This window comes from Hibiscus syriacus, unplaced genomic scaffold, assembly GCF_006381635.1.
Source record: "Hibiscus syriacus cultivar Baekdansim isolate YM2019G1 unplaced genomic scaffold, ASM638163v2 tig00000218_pilon, whole genome shotgun sequence".
NCBI classification, from domain to species: Eukaryota; Viridiplantae; Streptophyta; class Magnoliopsida; order Malvales; family Malvaceae; genus Hibiscus; species Hibiscus syriacus.
In genome coordinates, this window is record NW_024061774.1 from 1,325,276 (window position 1) to 1,346,755 (window position 21,480).

General features: G+C 34.2%; 1 protein-coding gene across 1 annotated transcript; it reads left to right on the forward strand.

Moving 5' to 3' along the window:
* Positions 1–9,059: 9,059 nt before the first annotated feature.
* Positions 9,060–10,594, forward strand: LOC120150291 (vicilin-like seed storage protein At2g18540). Its single transcript, XM_039163014.1, has 4 exons — positions 9,060–9,537; positions 9,968–10,186; positions 10,272–10,360; positions 10,438–10,594. The coding sequence occupies exons 1-4, from the start codon at positions 9,237–9,239 to the stop codon at positions 10,489–10,491; spliced, it is 663 nt and encodes a 220-aa protein (XP_039018945.1). The 5' UTR covers positions 9,060–9,236; the 3' UTR covers positions 10,492–10,594.
* The last annotated feature ends 10,886 nt before the right edge of the window (positions 10,595–21,480 follow it).

Here is a 21,480-nt window from a genome sequence, read left to right on the forward strand (position 1 = left end):
CATCTCAAGGAGTGCCTGTGCAAGATCAGGATACGTTCTTCAGAACGTTAGACGCTATTCTGATGCGTCTTCAACCTTCTGCTCCACTAACTCAAAGAATGAATGTAGCAAAAGAGTTGAGAGGTTTAGGAGCTCCCGAATTTAAGGGAGAAGCTGAGGAAGGTCCAGTGTCAGCGGATCTTTGGTTAAATGATTTGAAAATCATGCTAGATGGTCTCCACTGTTCCGAAGTGGAGAATTTAGATGGAGCTGTATCTTTATTGAGGGGTCAGGCGAGGATATAGTGGACGAACGTTACCATGAGGATGTCAAACGACCATTTAACTTGGTCTTTGTTTATAGAAGAATTTAAAAACAAGTATATTGGAGATCATTTTATTCGGCAAATGAAGCAGGAGTTTATGAATTTGAAGCAAATGAGTCGCTCTGTATATGAGTACGAATGTGATTTTAATAAGCTGAGCAGGTTTGCAGCTGAGCTTGTGCCTACTGACAAAGATGCATGTGAATGGTTCGTGAAGAGCTTGCGCCCTAGACTTAAAGAAATGTTGATAGTATTAAACTTGTCCTCGTTTTAAGAGGTGATTAATCGTGCAAAAGCTCTGGAAAGAGCTCAGAATGAAAGATTCGGGGACTCAAGGGTTCAGACATCAAAGAGGTCGGGTGCTTCTTCCAGCTCAGTACCACCAAAAAGAGGAAGAGATTCAGAATTTCGATCACAAGCTAGATCAGAATCATTTGCATCCTCTGCTAGAGGAGCAAGTCGTATGACTTCAGGGACTTGTTTCCGATGCGGAGAGGCTGAACATTTTATCCGGGACTGCCCGTTATTAGTTGGTGAGCCTGCATCATTTGAAAGAGTTGGTTCTGCCTCACAAAGAGGACGAGGAAGAGGTAGAGGAAGGAACCAGTCTGAATTCTTTGTGCAACCGGAAGTTCGATCCACTGCTCGGGTATACAATTTAAAGACAAGTGATAACCGTGATGATCCTGATATTATAGCATGTACTTTTCAGTTGTATGATAAATTAGTGATTATGCTGATTGATCCGGGTTCTAATTATTCTTATATTACCAGTAAATTAGTAAAAGAATTGAGAATTCCCTTAGAAGCTACGAGTAATGTAATGATAGTAACTAATCCGTTAGGGCATAGTGCTCGGGTGGACAAGGTTTGTAAGGGGTGTCCCATAAAGATTCAGGGAATTGAATTCCCTGCTAATCTGATAGAATTACCCTTTGACGAGTTTGAAGTGATTTTGGGAATGGATTGGTTGTTTCATTACTATGGGAATGTCGACTGTAGATTGAAAAAGGTAAACCTGAAGAGTCCAGAAGGAATAGAAGTAAATATGATCAGTGAAATGTGTAATCCCTTAGTAAATGTAATATCAGTGATGTCTGCCAAGAAATTACTGCTACAAGGATGTCAGGGTTTTCTTGCAAATGTGATAGATTCAAGAGCTCAAGAGAAAAGGTTAGAGGAGATTCCAATAGTTCGAGAGTTCCCTGATGTTTTCCCTGCTGAGTTGTCAGGATTACCTCCAAGTAGAGAGGTAGAGTTCTAAATTGAAATAATGCCGGGAACAACTCCGATTGCAATGACACCTTATCGAATGTCTCCAAAAGAACTGCAAGAGTTAAAGAATCAATTACAAGAGTTGCTAGAGAAGGGATTTATCCGGCCAAGTGTATCACATTGGGGAGCTCCAGTGTTATTTGTTAAAAACAAGGATGTAAATGCGTCTCTGCATTGACTATCAACAGCTCAATAAAGTGACAATCAAGAATAAGTATCCTCTCCCATGCATTAACGATTTATTTGATCAGTTAAAAGGAGCTTCGATATTCTCGAAGATTGACTTACATTCCGGTTATCACCAATTGAAGATTCAGGAGAAAGAAATTCCGAAGACAGCTTTTAGAATGATATATGGTCATTATGAATTCATTGTAATGTCATTTGGAGTAACGAATGCACTTGCTGCTTTCATGGATCTTATGAACATGATTTTTCAGCCCTACTTGGACCAGTTTGTTGTTGTCTTTATTGATGACATACTGGTGTACTCGAAATCCTATGAAGAGCATAGCGCACATCTGATGATCGTCTTGCAAATTTTAAGAGATAAGAAGTTGTATGCTAAATTGTCCAAATGTGAGTTTTGGTTAAATGAAGTAATTTTCTTGGGGCATGTGATCTCCGCAGATGGGATTAGGGTGTACCCTCAAAAGATTAAAGCTAAAATGGATTGGGAAGTTCCTAAGAATATGTCTGAGGTTCGGAGTTTCCTTGGACTTGCCGGTTATTATCGAAGATTCGTTAAGAATTTTTCGATGATTGTGCTGCCTCTAACAAAGCTAATGATAAAGAACGTACCGTTTAGTTGGACTCTTGAATGTCAAGAAAGTTTTGAAGTTTTAAAGGAAATTTTGACAGAAGCTCATGTTTTAGTTCAACCTGAAACTGGCAAGAATTTCATAGTGTTTAGTGATGCGTCCTATAATGGGTTAGGGTGTGTGTTAATGCAAGAAGGGAAAGTGGTAGCGTATGCATCGAGACAGTTAAAACCACATGAAAAGAATTACCCCACCCATGATTTAGAAATGGCTGCTGTAGTGTTCGCTCTCAAGATTTGGCGTCATTATCTGTATGGAGAACGATGTTACTTGTATGCGGATCATAAGAGCTTGAAATACCTGATGACTCAGAAAGAACTTAATTTGAGGCAAAGGAGATGGGTTGAATTCTTAAAAGATTATGATGTGATAATTGATTATCACCCCGGGAAGGCTAACGTGGTAGCTGATGCCTTGAGCAGGAAAACGTTTGCAGCCTTACGAGCTATGGACGTAAGATTATCTTTAACTGGAGACGGTGGTCTATGTGCGGAGCTAAAGTTTAAACCGGAATGGTTAGAACAAATTAGAGAATTACAAAGTAAAGATGAAATGTGTTTGAAAATAATAGAGCAAGTAAGGAATAAAGAAATTAAGGATTTTGAGGTTAAGTCAGATGGGAATTTGTTTTATAAAGGAAAAATTATGATACCGGACAATGAGGATTTGAAGAAAGAAATATTGACAGAGGCTCATTGTAGTCCATTGACGATGCATCCGGGTGGAATTAAGATGTACATGGATTTGAAGGATAGGTATTGGTGGTCAGGAATAAAAAGAAGTATCACTGAATTTGTGTCTAAGTGCTTGGTATGTCAACAAGTTAAAGCTGAGCACCAAGTTTCTTCTGGATTATTACAACCCCTTTCCATTCCTCAATAGAAGTGGGATAATGTGACGATGAATTTTGTTTTGGGGTTACCCTTGACTCCAAATAAAAGAGATTCAATTTGGGTCATCATTGATCGTTTGACCAAATCAGCGTATTTCATTCCCGTCAGAACTAATTTCTCTATGGAAAAATATGTGGAGTTGTACATTAGAGAAATTATTAGATTGCATGGAGTTCATGTTTCTATAGTTTCTGATCGAGACCCTCGATTTACTTCAAGATTTTGGAAATCCCTACATGGAGCGTTGGGAACTCGCCTTAACTTTAGTATGGCCTTTCACCCTCAGACAGATGGGCAATCAGAGAGAACTATTCAAATATTGGAAGATATGTTGCGAGCATGTGTTATTGAGTTTAAAGGGTCGTGGGAGAAATATTTACCATTGGCAGAGTTCACTTACAATAATAGTTATCAATCCAGTACTAAAATGACACCTTATGAGGCATTATATGAGAAGAAATATCGTACTCTAGTAAACTGGTATGAGCTCAAAGATCGAAGTGTACTTGGTCAAGATTTAATTCAAGATGTGGAGGAGAAAGTGCGTGAAGTTCAGCATAACCTCAAAGTGGCATCGGATTGGTAAAAGTCTTATTCTGATCTTAAAAGAAAAGAGATTGAATTTGAAGTTGGAGATAAAGTATTTCTAAAAGTATCTCCCTGGAAGAAAGTCTTACGATTTGGTCGGAAAGGAAAGTTAAGTCCTAGATTCATCGGGTCATATGAAGTTGTTAAGAGGATAGGACCAGTGGCATATCAGTTATCTTTTCCACCGGAGATGGAGAAAATTCATAATGTCTTTCATGTGTCCATGTTGTGAAGGTATAAGTCTGATCCCTCTCATATAGTTGCACCAGAGCAAGTAGAGGTTCAATCAGATCTGACCTATGAAGAAGAACCAGTAAGAATATTGGCTTATGAAGTTAAACAGTAGAGGAATAAATCAGTTTCGTTGGTCAAAGTTCTCTGGAGGAATCATAAAGTAGAGGAAGCAACGTGGGAGCATGAAGAGGATATGCGTTATCAATACCCCCATCTGTTCGTGTAATGAAAATTCGAGGATGAATTTTCTTAAGGAGGGAGATTTGTAACATCTTCAATACCGAGTTAGTGATTAAAGTGTAAGATTTTAAAATTTCAGTGATCAAATTAAATAAATTAAAAAGTGAAGTAATTAATTAAAAGATGTTGGTGTAGGATGAATTAATAAGTGAATGAGAATTAAAAGGGTAAAAGGGTCATTGAGCAAAAGTAATAATTAAATATTAGATATTGGGTATTATAATACCCAAGGGAAAGAAACAAGAGTTTCTAGATAACTCTTGATTCTTCTTTCTTCTTTATTTTCTTCTTCAACGTGAAGCACCCAAACCTAAGGTAAGTTTGATTTCTTTTGGTTAATCCTTCAAATTAAAGTATGGGTTTGATTTATGAAGCTTTAGGAAAGATTATGGAGATGAAAAATATTATAGAAACTCAAAGATTGGTGAGTTATGAAGGATTAAAAATAAGAAATGGATAAGTGAAATCTTGAATAAGGATGTATAAATGGATTTAGAAGTTAAATCTGACTTGTCATGAGTGGAAGTAAATGATATGAAGTGTTAGAACTAGATTTAGAACATGTTAAAATTTGAGTAAGATTCTTGAATTCGGTATTAATGATTGGATTTGTAAGGTTAAGAGGTATTAAATGGGCATTAATCAGTTTAAGTAGGTGTATAAGAGTTAGAAATATTAAAGGAGGTGAAAGATGAAGAGTTGAGATGAAAAGAGTGAATTTCGTGCTTGCAATGGGATTTCTGGGTTGTTTGCATCGATGCATCTTCAATGTGCATCGATGCACTCTCAAATAAACAAACATCAAATACAATTAATGCATCGATGCATAAGGAGTGCATCGATGCATCCCCTTAAAATGCAAACATCGAATGTCATTTATGCACCGATGCACAAGTAGTGCATCGATGCACCGATAGGGAATGCATCGATACACTGTGAGTGCATCGATGCATACCTTCATTAAAAGATGGAAATAGCTTTTCTTTTAGCCTAAGAAATGATAGTTTAGAATATATTAATTAGTATACTAATAAGTATCAACGAATTGCTATGTAGATACAGAGCTTAATCAAGTTCACGAACAATTGCCCAGTAAGATCGATCGAGGAAAAAGCAAGGAAATATAGGTAAGTGCATATGTATAGTATGATTATAGAAATATACTCAATTCTAGACTTGTGATAAGTCTAGATTTTATATCTTGATACATGATCATATTTTGTATTATGAGACATGACATGAATTCATATAAAATGCATTATGTGACATGAATGTGCAGGAAAAGTTATATGAGCTATGTGAAAAGGTAAGAATTTACATGTCTACGCGATATAAACTACGTGAAATGTAAAAGCCCATGTTATGTAGATGAGAACTATAGATATAGTTGGCATGCCAAGGGTAGAGGGTCTACGCGGTCTTTCGGGACAAAATTCTACGCGGTCCTTCGGGATCTATATATATTCTTTGGAACATGTGTGAAGTCTTGGGAGACACATACTTGATCCCTAGTATATGTATATGATTCTTAAGGAATTCTATGTGGTCCTTATGGACATTATTATATGGCACTACGGTACAATTCTACGCGGCACTTCGGTGCATTTATACGAGCTGTGGTGACAGTATAGTGAACAACCTCACAATACTCACATACCTTAGGTTCTCAATATGATATCATGGGCCAATAAATTTATTAATACAAATTCAGGAATGTTAAAGTTATATGCTTACAGGTAAGGATAATGGTGATATAAGCTACATGGATTAAGTATACGCTTTCATCTCATTTCATATCATTATGACATTTTCATTACATTTCCTTGTGATTATTATTACATTGCCTCACTAAGTCGATGACTTAGCGTGTGAGTGTTTCACATGTAGGATCCGAGAAAGTAGACGAGACAGGTTAAGCAGCTGGACAATATTACTCCTGAAACCATCAGATCAGAAGCAACTTAATCAGTAGGTCATTTTGTTATGTTAATGGAAGTTGGCATGTAATTAAAGGGTTAAGTTGTGTATGCTCTGAATATTTTGGTAAACTTATATTACCATATGTATAATATCATATTTTCTTAATATAAGTTCAATTATTTTTCTATTATTTGTTAAGAGTTGTGTTTTAAAAGTCAATGTAATATCTCGTATCCGGGTCGGGTACGAGTTGGGGGTGTTACAAGCGAACTCGTTTAGCAAACACCTTTGCCGGAAGGATGACTCAAACCTCACCCTCCATCACATTGGGAAGAAAGAATTGCAACGAGTGTTCTTCTGAGGAAGAAAAAATGACCTATAATCCAAATTAGGGCCCTCCATCCCCGCCTTCACAGCAGCGAAGCACTCAGACCCTCCGACCTTGCACCAATACCGAATTTCTCCAGTAGCGAGCTCGTTTAGTAAACACCTCTACCGGAGGGATGACTCGAACCTCACCCTACGTCGCATGAGGAGGAAAGAACTGCAACGAGTGTTCTTTTGAGGAAGAAAAAACGGCCTCCAATCCAAATTTGGCCATCCATCCCCACCTCCACAGCCAGCGAAGCAATCAGACCCTCCAACCCAACCTTCACAGCCATTCCTGTAGCCAATCACTATGTTGCACGATATGGATACGAGGACGTATACGCGGACAGGGACAGGAAATGGTAATTTTTAAAATTACAGGGTACGAGGACTGTAAGGGTATGACATATAAAATAATTTTAAAATTATAAATATATATAAAATATCATAAATAAAGTCAAATATCAAGATTCAAACCACAATATTAAGATTAGAACAGTAAAATCCATAAACAACCCATAATATTAAAATGTCAAATTTCAAGATTCAACCCACAATATTAACTCAAGAATAATAAAATCCATAATCAAATCATAATATTAAAGTGTCCAATCTTAAGACTTAAACTATAATATTAAATCCAAACCAAACATTGTTAACATCCTAATTTAACTCTAATTAAAATCCTAACATTTGAGCATTTTTTAAAATTATAAATAGATATAAAAATCATAAATAAAGTTAATACTTCATAGAAAAATTGGTGTAACAATCTATTTAACTATAATTAAAATCTAACATTTGAGATTTTTTTTCCAAACCCCTAAATTAATTTTAGTGTCCGATTTGAAAAATAATGAAAAAATTGTTTCCAAATTTGAAATCCCTAGGAAGATCAGGGATCAAATGGCAATTATACAAAATATCTATAATTCCTATTTTCTCCACCCTGCTGTCGCTTCTTCTTCCTTCTGTTTCTTTTCTTCATTTTCGGAATTAGGGGAGTTGAATCATCCCGTTGCCTGTCTCACCACTCCCGTTCTGCTTTTTGTTCGAACTCAAATGAGGGTTCCAACGACTCCTCCTTCGCCTTCAGCTAGTGGTTTCCTCTTCTCCGCTCGAGCATATCTTGTCAGTGGTAATTACCCCGGGGACGTCCCCAAAACATCCCCAGATAAACTTTGACCGTCCCTGAATTCAGTCAGCCATACCTATCACCGTGGCACATCCCCGTTACGTACCCCGGCCGTCTCCGTACCGTTCCTGTGCTCGAAACGTATCGAATTCTTGAAACGGAGCTCCTTTACCGTCCCTGTGCAATCAGAGAACCAAACAGCCAGATCACAAGAGAAAGAAAGAAAACCCCAAGAAAATCGATGAGAACGCCAGAAATCCTCGAATCATTTCAGTCCTGCTAAAAAGTGCGAATAGCATTTCTTAACCTTTATAAAATTTTATTCAACCAAGGATCAAGTATAATAATATATTTATGAAATCAATAAAGATTTTCAAATAAATTTACTATTATTGAGATAGCTCAACTATTATTTAATATTTTTCAAAAAAACACGTGTTTTTTTAGAATTTTCTCCTATGCTCACTTTGTCAATTCTGCATCATGTGGCAGTTGCTGAATATATTTAAATTTTCATTCTATAATTATCTATATCATTATTTTTATTAGAGGATAATTAAAATTGATATTAATATTTTAATATGAAATCTTTTAAAAAGAATTGTATTACCAATCAATTGAATTCAGACTATGTCGTTGGAATTTTTTTTTGAAGAAATGTCGTAGGATGATTTATTTAGGGTGATTATATTTTTATATAATTTATATATAATTCAGTATAATTATATATATATTAATAAAATGATAAGAATATAAACTAATAAGATATTATAAAATAAATACATTAAATTAAAAATTACATTTTATATATAATCAGATATAATTTATACACTTTTTATGGAATAATTCATATATAATTCATAAATGGGATTAATCCTAGCAAAATAAGTGATATATCCGATCCGAAATTCTGGATACCTGAAAAATCGGATATCCGATTTTTTTGAATCAGATTTGGATCTTGATTTTAGATATCCAACATTTTGAATCGGATCTGATATCCGATTTTGTACAACCCTAGTACCTGATCAATCGTTAACACCAATTAAAGTGTGTGTATATATATATATATGTTATGCATTCTATATTTAAACAATAAAATAGCATCTAATTATTGCTGTGAATGGCCAAGAATATGTGAGGGGAGGTTTCTTAGGCTGAAATAGGTGCAATATTTTAGCAAATCAAAGGAAGAGATCCAGTGGATGAAAAACAGATTATGGAATCCCAAATAGTTGATAAGAAATATTGTCCAATCATTGTTTTATGATAATCCAAACTCTTCGTGACAACTTGTTTCCATCTTGTTTAATAATTTAAAGCTGTTGTTCATTCTCATGTTCTTGCCAGTTTCCATAAATTCAGCCAATTTCCCCTCCATTGCAGGCCAACAAAACCTTGCTGGCCTGCAAATTTGACAGTTTCCATTCCATCTTCATTCTTCACAATTTGCAGAAATGGGGTGTGGTGGATCTAAACACTCTGTCGCCACCGACAACATCATTAGCCGGAAGAACTCGAAAGCTGGATCGAAGCGGGAGATGAGCTCGGACTCCGTCGAAGAGACGAGAAAAGTCGACCACAAGACAAGCTCGGAAGGCGGTTCCGATGCGATTGCGACGTCCATCAGCCGCAAGAACTCGAGCGTGAGGTCCAGGAAGGGGAAGAGCTCGGAAATCGTCGAAGAAACGAGGAAAGACGATGGCAAAACAAGCTCACCGGATCAACCAAAAGGCGAAAACGACAATTCCAGTGCGGGTAAGCCCGTAAATGAATGAACAAACATGGACTATAATATATTCATGTTCGTTCGTTCGTTTAGCTCTAACCCAACGAACGAACAAATACGATAATGTAGTTTGTTCATATTTATTGGTGTTCATTAAAATAATAAACGAATGCAGACGAATACAAACGAAATAACGTAAAATATAACTTTCTTTTAATTTAATTTTTTTTATTAAAATAATATAAATAAACGTAAATGAATATAAATATAAATATAAATTTAATTAAAAGAATAAATATAAATGAATAGATTATCGAATGCAAACAAACATAAACGAATGAATTATCAAATGAACGAATGCTCCATTTGTTCGTGTCGATTCGTTTTTGTTTAATAAATAAACGAACTTCCCGTCAAACTATTCACAATCGATTTGCTGAACGTTAGGTTCATTTACAGCCCAAGGTGCAGGTGTCGAGGGGAAGAAGATAGGTGAAAGCACGGAATTGAAGGAGAAGGATAATGTGAAGGATAAAACAATGGGTGAAGAGAGAAAAGAAGAAACTGTGGAGGTAATTAAGGCTGCTGCTGAAGAAACAAACAAGGATCAGAAACTGGATGAAGATTCAAAGACAGAAACCGTGAAGGATCAAAAAGCTGTTGAGGAAACTGCAAATGGTGTTTGACTGATAATGCATTTTTCAATGGCCGTAATTTGTACGTATTCGTAAAATTATTTGATGTTTTCATGCATGATTCTCAGGAAAACATGAAACCGTGAAGAAAGAGGAAGAATCAAAACCAGCCAACGGTACTACCAAAGCTGAAGTTTCCACAGCGGTTGAAAAACAGGTCAATTTATATGTCAAAGAATTATGATTTTGATATTAATCGTAAGTATTAATTAGGATTTTCTTTTCTTGTTGCAGGAAGAGAAATCTGATGGCTCATCAACAGCTGGGGATTTGAAGAAAGATCAGTGACAATCTTTCATGTGTATTTATCTGATTGATTTTACACTTGGGTTTTTATGTATTGTTTGTATTTACATGCTATTCTTCCTTAAACCCATATCCAAAGAAACATATTTGTTGTGCTTTAAGCTTCCCAAAAGGTCAAGAGACTATGAAGATTAAGAGTAAAAGGAAATTTATATTAATATTATTTACAACACTTCCTTTTGAATGTTCTATGCATTTCGTTAAAATATTATTCCAAAAAAATATGATGAAGAAAAGAGTATATCATATGCATATTATATTATTTCATTAAAATTTTACTACGAAAATTAAGTCGAACGAAATTTTAATCAATAGAAAAAGAGTACAACATATATTTATTCTTTCTCGTGATAACATCATAAATGATTCAGTAGTCTTCATAATTTAATTTTAAATACAAACTTCTTAAATATAGACCAATTTTGATCTATACGTAAATGATTTTGTAGCACTTAATTCTTTTAGATCAACTAAGATGGGAATTTTTGTATACCAATTACCAAGATATAATACTTTTTATTAGCTCCTTTACTCTTTTCTTGAAGACAAGATTTATCTTTTACGATCATCAAAGCACATAATAGATATGTTAAATTTATTCTAAATTTCTTTAAAATCTTTTGATGTGTTAAATTTTATAGACAAAATTTTATGTTTTTGTTCTCAATCTGTAAGTTAAAATAAAATTCAATTCTAATATTTTTGTTTAAAAAATTCATTAAATAATCAAATGCTTTTGAAGAGGTTTTTTGAATTTAAATTTCAAATCTTCAAGAGTCCCAATAATATTCATTAGAGTAACTATAATATACATTAATCATGGTCTCTTAATAAAAACATATGGGCATCTTATATAATTTTGTTAATCTTTATGTTAACGACTCTTTACTGATTATATACATCTTTAATTTTATATATATATATATTTAAGTAGAGCATAATGATAAAATTAGTTTGACAAATTTATTGTTTTTTTTGTTTTTTGTTTTTATAGTACTTTAACCTTTGATGTTTTATTTTTGTAGATATTTTTATTATTATTAGGGTTAACGGGGTAGGCTCGTACAGTCTTTGATCTCTGCTGATATGCTTCGATCCTTGGACGAGTCTGTTGGCAGCTAGTTTTCAGCAAGTGTGGTTCTCCATGACTTAGGGCTACTCTTTGTTCAAGCTCTGGTTGCGGGTGATATTGTGTTTGAGGTGTTGGCTCGTTACTTTGGATATGCAGTCGGTGTTCGATCTCGTTTTAGTTCTAAGTTCATTTTAGTAGTTTGTTTGTGTTGAATTTCTTGGAAGGGGTTTAAAGTAGGGTTGGGTTTGGATTTGTGTGTTGTTCAGCTTTGTGGGTTTTTTGAATCTTACCATCTCTACCAACTCAAGGCACACTCTTTGTCCCCATTCAGGATTAGAGTTTTTTTTAATGAGGTCATCGAGGTGGTTTATTTTGTAAACGTTCGTAATACAAAATACCATCTTTAAGAAAAAACGATAGCTGACCAAATGCATAGAAGCTTACCTGCTAATGCCCTCCCCAAACAAATCAACTATCCCTTTTCAATTCTTATTTCCTGAGTAGAAATGGATAAGCTTGAGAGAAAATGTTGCTCTTTCAAGGTACTGACCACCCTTTGAAATGAAACAAACATGGGTTTTTTTGCTACAATTTAGCAAAATGAAACGTATTTAGTACTCATTTCTTTTTTTGCAGGTTTCATCAGTCATTTGTTCCATCGACCGCGTTTGTCCGTTTTTCTCCCTCCAATTTTCACCCCATACTTTAGCCTCTGCAACAGCTCGTTCTCTATCGAGATTGCGATTTCGTGGTGTTTGCCTTGCTCTCGCAGGATTCAGAGGGCTATCCCTATGAGATTCTTGCGGCTCTGGATCAGCCAAACCACCCCATTTCTTCCCTGACCCTCCGCCGGATCCATTCCTACCCAACTCTGCACCGCTCAATTCCCGAACATGGTTCCTTTTCCTGTAATCAGGTGAATTTCTATTGCTGGATGGGGAACTATCCTGTTCACGCTCACCTGGGCTGTCCAGACCATCTGCCGTGCTCCTTCGATCATCCTTGAGTCTCGGAGTCGATGGACCGACCCTGTTGCTTTGATTGCTGGGTGCATTAGGGTCATAGGTTTGCGATGCTAAATACGCAAGCGCTGTCACAACATCTCCTATTAGAGGTCTTGTAGCAGCTTGTTCTTGCAAACATACTGCCTACGATTTTGAAATTTTATCCAGAAAAAGAAATATATACACACGCCTAAAATTTTATGTAAAGAAATGTGAACTTATAAAATCTTAAGGAGGTAAATTAATAAAATTTTAAGAGAGACTAAAACAGATTATCAATAAAATTATCTAAATTTTAAAAATTTTAAGGAGATAATTGTTTGAATACTAACCAGTGATTCATACAAAGAGATTATTTGAGATTTTCTCTACTTGCTAGAAGTTGTTTATACTGTGCATACGACTAAATCATGATTATGTGAACAAATGTTAAAAATTAGATGTATTCATGTTCAGATTAAATCAAATTATAAATACTTAAAGAATAAATTTAAGTTGAGTTGAGCTGAATTAAAAAAAAACTTTTTTACTTCAATCATGTATAATATGAGTAGAAAATCCAAAAAAAAGTTATTAAATGCAAAAAATATCTAATTTTTTTTACAATTTATGTTTAACCTTATATTGTTTCCAAAAATTATAATTTAAGTTTAATTTATTTAAAAAAAATAAAATCATTAAAATTTTACAAAATCATAAAGAATGGAAAAGACCTAGAAAATTTTGATTTTGTTTGTTTAAAAATTAGTTTATATTTTTAATATTTTGATTTTAAAAATATTTTTTATTTCCAATTATAGGTGACGTGTTTCTGTTAGTCAAAGTGACTTTTTTAATAGAAAATGTCATTGTCTAATGAAGATAAAAGAAACATACTGATAATACATTGGATAACTGAGAACAGAATGATAATACAGAGATAATTAAAAAATAAATTACTATGGACAAAGAGAAAACTACACAATAATACAGAAATAATATTATATTAAGCCATTAATTTATTTTGGATAAGTTTCATATTATTATCCAAGAAGCAATAGAAACTAACTGCTACAATCAATACAAGTCACAAAACAAGCAACACCTCCTAGGAGTTGCTAATCCCCCAAGCTAAACAAAGATTTCTATTGTTAACACTATTTTTTATGACAAAACGAGTTGACTTCAGCTTAACAATTTCTTTAATACCGTTAACCACACTATCAACATCTCTACTAATGCCCCTAAACTGCCTATGATTTCTTTCCTCCTATATACAATATACATATGCACACCAAGCTATTCTAAATATAGACACAAAGAGGGTTTGCCTTTAAACCGAGAGATGGCCCAATTCAGTTCCTCATCCCAACACCCCACCATTCTGTCAACATTATATAACCGGGTAATCACCTCCCAAACAGCCTTTGAGAAGGAGCATCCAAAAAAGATGTGGTTGCGGGTCTCAGCCTCAGTTCCACACAACCTGCATTTATCTTCCACCCCAATCCCCATTCGAGCAAGTCTATCAGCAGTAGGCAATCTGTCAAGAATAGCCATCCAGGCAATGAGGGAGTGTTTAGGATTATGCAAAGGAAACCAGACAACCTTATGTCATTCCACCTTCTCTTTCCTTCCCCTAATTTCCTGCCATAGGCAACGAGTTGTAACCTTGTCCCAGTCCATGATCACCGAGAACAAAGGTTGAATTTCCTCCCTTAACTTCAGAATTTTCTGTATACTCCAACTAAAGGAAAGCTTGCTTGTAACAGACCAGAAGTCAACTCTTTTAAAAATATATAACCTCACCCAGGTGACCCAAAGAGAACCTTCAGCCATGAGAAGTTCTTTAACCAATAACAGAATACAAGCTTTATTCCAGCAAGCTAAATGCTTAAGGCCTAAGCCCCCCTCAGACTTAGGGGTGCAAATGCACTCCCAGCTCACTCGGGCTCCCTTAGCTGGAATGTCACCCCCTTTCCAGAAAAACCTTGCACAAAGCTGGTTCACCCTTTTAATCATAGCAGTGGGCAGAACAAGCTGCTTACACTAGTAGTTGGCAGTGCTAAATAAGACTGACTTCACCAGTTGCAATCTGCCTACATAACTCAACCATCTATTAGACCAAAGTCCAAGTTTTGCTTTGATTTTCTCCACTAGACTGGCATAATCTTTCACTGTTAGTTTCCTAGGGACAAGAGGCACCCCTAGGTATCTCACAGGAAGGCAACCTAGTTTGAATCCAGTAAACTCATGGACCAATGTCCTAAGATCATCATTCACACCAACCATGAAAATTTCAGTCTTAGCAGCATTGAGCCTCAACCTTGACATCTCATATAACCTTTCCAAAACACAATTCACCCCTATAATAGAATCAAAGCTACCTTTGCAAAATATGAGTAAATCATCTGCAAAGCATAAGTGTGTTAGGTTTAGTTTCATGCACTTAGGATAAAATTGGAATATTTTTCCAGAAGCATCAACATCCAACATTTTTATAAGACATTCATAATAACCATAAACAGGTAAGGGGATAGGGGGTCCCCCTGCCTGACTCATCTTCTCCCTCTAAAAAACCCTACTAGATTGCCATTCAACACAATGGAGAATCTAGAGTCCATAACACAAGCTTCTATCCATCTCTTAAATAAATCAGGCAACCCTAATCCTTTCAAAACAAAAAGAAGAAACTTCCAGCTTAGTGAGTCAAAAGCCTTCTGTAGATCAGCCTTTATGGCACACCTAGGGGAGATAGAACCCCTTCCATATCCTATAACAAGCTCCTGAGCTAGGAGGGTGTTGCCTTCAATTTTCCTCCCCCTCATAAAGGTTGATTAGTTAGGGGCTATGATCATAGGTCGAAATTGAACCAATCTGCTCACTAAAATCTTGGTAACAGTCTTGTAAAAATCTGAGCAAAAGGATATGGGTCTAAAGTCCATGGCTTTACAAGAGTTAGGTAGCTTAAGAACTAAAGCAATATCAGTGGAGTTAAATGCATGCAACATTTTTGAGGATTCAAAAAAATACCTCACAGCAGCTATAAAGTCTGCTCCAACAATGTCCCAGGGAGAATGAAAAAATCCAGCTGTGTATCCATCAAGGCCAGGAGCCTTATCCTTACCTTGATTCCAAATGGCCACTTTGATTTCATCATTAGTAATATCTTTGATCAAATCAGCATTGGCACCTGCTGGCAGAGTGTAACCCAGCAGGTCCCTAAGAAAGCTGCCAGAACACCCTTGCACATTTGCATCTATAGTACCAATCTTCCTTGTGAAATGATCCACCAATTCTCCAGCTATTGAATCAAATGTGTCAAGCTTATTGCCTCTCTCATCCATCAACACTCTTATAGTATTTCTCTTCCTTTTGACAACAACTTGGGAGTGAAAAAATTTAGTGCACTGATCACCATCAAGCAACCAATCCACTTTAGCTTTATGCTGATAAAATAACCTTTCAGCTTTCTCTAATTCAGTAAGCTCCAAGAGTAATTTTTTCTCTTCTATCACAACATCCAAATTCCTTCCAGATAAGGTAAGAACATGTTGCTTCTCTAATTGTTCTCTTTTTTCAGCAACCTTCCCAGAGATATTAGAGAAACACCTTTTATTAAAAGCCTTTAACTCATGTTTCAATCTCTTTATTTTGCAAAACAAGACTTGCATGGGGTCTCCTTGCACAGACTCAGCCCAAGACTTCCCCACTACTTCCTTGAAATCATGGTGCAATGCCAAAAAATTGAAATATTTAAAGGGCTTAGGCCTTGAAGCAAGATTCTCATGGGAGTACCAGGCCACAGCCAGACTATGGTCAGATACTCCAGGGGCTTGAAATTCTACATGGGAGTTAGGAAACCCCTCACACCAATAATCATTCACTAAAATTCTATCCATCTTCCTAGCTAAGAACCCCACTTCATGCTTATTTGACCAGGTGAACACAGGTCCAAAAAAAGAGTGGTCCACCAGCCCCATATTTGTCATATAATTCTATAAATCCTCCATATCTGAAGATAAATGTCCATCCATACAGATAGAACTTTCTATAGCAGTAGCAGTAACATTGAAATCACCCCCACTATCCAAACATTATTGCCAACCAGAGCACTAACATCAGAAAGATGATTCCACAGTTCTTTCCTAGTAGCCCCACTTTACAGCCATAAACAACATAAATATAAACATTCCTACTCCCAAAACTGCCCTGAATAGTAATAGATTGGTCAGCCACTTGCAAAACAGAAAATTGCAGATTCTTCTTCAATAGAATCCAGATTCTACTATTTTCCACACAACTATAGTTTCAACAATAATTCCAGTCTTTTTCAAATAGAGCAATAATAGCCTGAGCCCTATTCTCTATGATTCTAGTTTCAAGCAGACAGAGAACCTCAACGTGCAACTTCTCAACACGAGCCATTACATTTTTCTGCTTGATGGGATGGTTAAATCCCCTAATATTCCAGAAAATCACAGTCATTAAGTAGGAAGAGTAATATAACCTCCCACATGCTCACCAGTTCTCTTAGTTTTATCCAGCAAATCTTTATTCTTAGTCTTCATTTCCAGCAGTAAATTAGCTACACCTTGAGAAGCAAGCCTAGGCTTCCTTCCCCCTCCCTCAGCCTCTTCCAACAAAGATCCCAACACCTTAAACTTGTTGGAAGAACCAACAACAGATGAAACCTTCCATTTCTCACCTTTTTCCCCCTTTCTTTTCGATGTGAAGCAGGGTCAAGAGGTAATGAGACATCAACCTTAGAGCTCACACAACTATTAACCTTGTCCTCAACAAAACTCATCTTTGACTTATGTTTATCTGCTAACTGCTCACTAGTCTCCACAACATCCATAACATTTCCAGCATTCTGGTGTAAAGCAAGATCAAAAGGCAAAGAACCAGCCTTAGAGGTCACACTGCCATTAACTCTATCCTCATCAACACTCAACTTCAAGGACTGCCTAATTGTTAACTGCTCCTTGGAAGTTGACACACTAGCCTCAACATTATTCACAACATTATCAATATTATTAAGCACAGAGCTTTGCTCAACATTGCCCTTTTCCTTGAAAGCCAACCCATCAACTCCAACCACTGGTAATCCTACCTCAGAACTCCCCCCAGATGTTTCAAGGACCTTTTCCTTGACTTTCCACATCTTCTGTCCATCACCACAAGCAACATTATAAAACTTATCCAATTGGCCAAAAATCCTACACTTGGAACAACAAGAGGGAAACCAGGGAATGACAACCTTCACAGAGCAAATAGATCCATCTTGCAGTTTAATTCCAATTATACGAGGCAATCGTGCACCAGCCTCTACCTCAATGCAAACCTTTGCAAATTCCAGCCGCTCCTTTGAAGCCGTGACCGAGTCCATATACAAAGGAACCCCAAGGGCACTAGCAATGTAGCTAAGCCATTTCCTAGAAAACATCTCTAAAGGTACATTGAATAACTGAACCCACACATGCATTCTCTCCAAATTAAAATCAAGGCGTTACAAGTTAGGTTCCCATTTCCTCAGCACCAAAGGTTTGTGTTGGAAATGCCAGGGACCATTCTCGAGGACCCAGTCCCGGCTAGCACCATTAGAGAAGGAAAAGACATAAAGATTAGAACCAGCGAGACTAACCTTGGCCGTTGATTTCCCCCACACAATATCCACCAACCTCTGCAACGAGCCAAAATTGGGCACCGACCCAATGAATTGTCCCTCGAGTGAGAACTTCCACTCCGAAATCCCTTCTTCAAAGACGTCATTCGGCGGAGTCACCGTCGCAGAACCCTTGCAACACTCCGAAGGGAAAAATCCATTAATTATTTGGGTTAATTCTTTCAAATATCATATCATTTTTTAAAAATAACCCGATATTTATACATATCTACACAGAAAGAATAGAATTAGACGGCGAAATCATGTGAACAATACAAGCGGGATAATTAATTACTGAAATAGGACACATATAAATATATTTTAGGATATATGGGTTTTAGAACTCTTCAATAAATACTATAGATCCAAAAATAAATTTTCATCAATAATACATTTGAAACTATTTTTAATACCAACATTATTACGCTAATTTTACCGAATTAGACAAAAAAAAACGACCCTAGAAATATATGGCTCTTGGCCTTTCAATAGGGTCGCTATTTTGAGAATGTTCCTTTATATCCTAAGTTCATACATGTATATATAATACAGCATCTATATATGTTTTTTAGGTCATGATTACCTGCAAGAAAAACATGAGCTCGACATGAAAATTACATATCATAAAAAGTATACACATAGTTGTATGAAATACGATCACTTTTACATTATAATAAAAGATTCCAATGAAAAAAAAATTATCTTTATCAGCCATATTGTTTAAACCTATCAAAGATGATTCTCTTTGGTTGAAGTGATCTGATCATTCAGAGATTTTGTTCCATATAGCTGAACTTTTATTTTACTATTATATGTGAAAAAAATAAAATTATATTTTAAAAAGAAGGAAAAGAAATGTATATATATATAGAACGAATTTTAAAAAGAATAAAAAGAAATGTATATATATAGAATGGATGACGTTGGGACCTCATGACCTTAACTACGGCATCTGTCCAATTTTCATCTCTTTGTATGTACGGCCACTTTTATTGGAAAACATAAAACTATGTGCTATTTATGTTTTGGGAAATAATAACGTGCGATAATTTTAATATACGATTAAAAAATTGTTAACGGTTTTGTTATTATTTAAATAATAAAATTGATAAAAAATTATCGAAAACATTATTATTTTTATCGGTTTTATTATTTGTCTACCAATTTTGTTATTGTTGAGCACTTTACTAGAAATGTTAAAAAATATTGATGTTTTAGATAAAAATAATAATGTTTTACGTAATTTTTTATCGATTTTATTATTTAAATAATAAAAATACCTGTAACAACTTTTTTAATTATATATTAAGAATGACGCACTGTAGAATTTCCCGTGTTTTAAATTCAATTCAAAACTGTCTAAAGTAGAAACTTATTTATACGCAAACCAAGAAGAGTTTAATTAATTCATATATATTTTCATCAGTCAACTATTTTATTCACTAATATTTAATTTAATTATTTTATTTTCAAATAACTCTTATTTTGATTAATCTTTGATATTATGGATTAGTTTGTTATTATTTTTAGCATGGCGTGGTAAATTTATTAACATTTAATACTAAATAAAATTTATTTCAAATCATGTGAGACATAGTAGTTTTCAACGGGGAAAGTTTATGGTCCGTTTGGTTCTAGAAAATATTTTTTATTTTCATTTTATGTTTTTGTTTTAGAAAATAGTTTTAATTTTCAAATTTTTGAAAATTAGAAAACATGTTTGGTTCATATAAATGAAAGATTTAATTCAAAACTAAAATAGTAAAAATGTATGTTGTATCTAATTTTTTAAAATAGAAATAAACAAATAGTTATTAAATAATTAAATTAAACTATAATTATTAAAAAATCATTACATAGATTTAACATGTGAATTATGTAAATATAAAACAATAAAATTGATAAGAACTTTCATAACACAAAATTTATTTTGTTTATAATAAAAATATAATGTTAATACATATTGGACATTAATTTAATTTAAAATATACACAAAATTTTTTTCATAAGCAATATCACAAAAAAATGTCATTAACATAAAAAATATATGTTTAGTGGTAATTGAAAACCTCAAACTTTTGGGAAAATAAATGGTGTAGTCCTTGAACGCTTTTTTTTTGCACCAAATATGATTCTTAAACTTAGAAAAAAATAATATAACCCTTTGAATATTAGAATCAAACGTTACACTTACATGATAATTCATAAACTTATATGATAATATATAATTTTGATGTGACATTTCACGATACTATTGTGGCAGTACTCGATTGATGATAATGTGATAGATGGATTTAATTGATTATTAAATATTTGAGGACTTATTTAATTTAAAAAATAAAAAATTATTTAGATTAAAAATATAAAATATAAACAATTATTAAGATACTCAATTTATTAAATATAAAATACTAAAAAATGAAATTATTAAAAAATATAATTTAATGACTAAATTGAGTGTAAAAAATATTAGGGGACATATTTATTTTTTATAAAATTTTGAGGATTTCAAATATCATTAAATCAAAAAATTATTGTTAGAATGATATAAGTTTGTGTAAGTTAAATTAAAAATCTAGATATCATGTTTCTTTATTTTTCAAATTTTCAAAACAATTTTAATGAAAATATTAAAAACATCTTTTTCTATGTTTTCATTTTTTCAGTTATTTTTGTTTTCATTTTTCATAAATCATTTTCTAATTTTACAACCAAACACGTTTTCTTCAACGTTTTCTATTTTATAAGAAAAATGAAAATAGCCAATATTTTTTGAAACCAAACGGAACCTTAGGTTTTTGGGTTTTATTTTGATTTTAGGTTTGGAAGGTTAATTTGGAGTTTAGGATTTGGATTTTAGGTATTTTAATTTTTGTGCAGTGAAAAATATTAATAAAATATGTTATTTCATAGTAAAATATAAATAAAATAAAGGGTAAATTATACTAGAGACCACCTAACTATAGCCCTTTTTCATTTTGACCACCATTTTTAAATTTTTGTCAATCAACTCAACTATTTAAATGCATTAAATCAGATCACTAGCCATTAACATTTAATGGAAGTGATGATGTGTCAGTTAATAAAACTGGTATAATTACCCATTTGATCCTCGATATTTATACATTCTTTCAGTTTGGTCATAATTTTAATTCAATTTGATAAATTTAACCTCAAATTTGGTACTGACATGTGTTACTGTTACATTGTAAGATATTTTATTAATTTTAATTATTTGATTTATTTTA

Coding starts and splice junctions, on each gene's coding strand:
- LOC120150291 (XM_039163014.1), top strand. CDS start 9,237: ATGGGGTGTGGTGGATCTAAACACTCTGTCGCCACCGACAACATCATT. Junction 9,538..9,967: donor AAACGACAATTCCAGTGCGG/GTAAGCCCGTAA, acceptor GTTCATTTACAG/CCCAAGGTGCAGGTGTCGAG. Junction 10,361..10,437: donor CCACAGCGGTTGAAAAACAG/GTCAATTTATAT, acceptor TTCTTGTTGCAG/GAAGAGAAATCTGATGGCTC.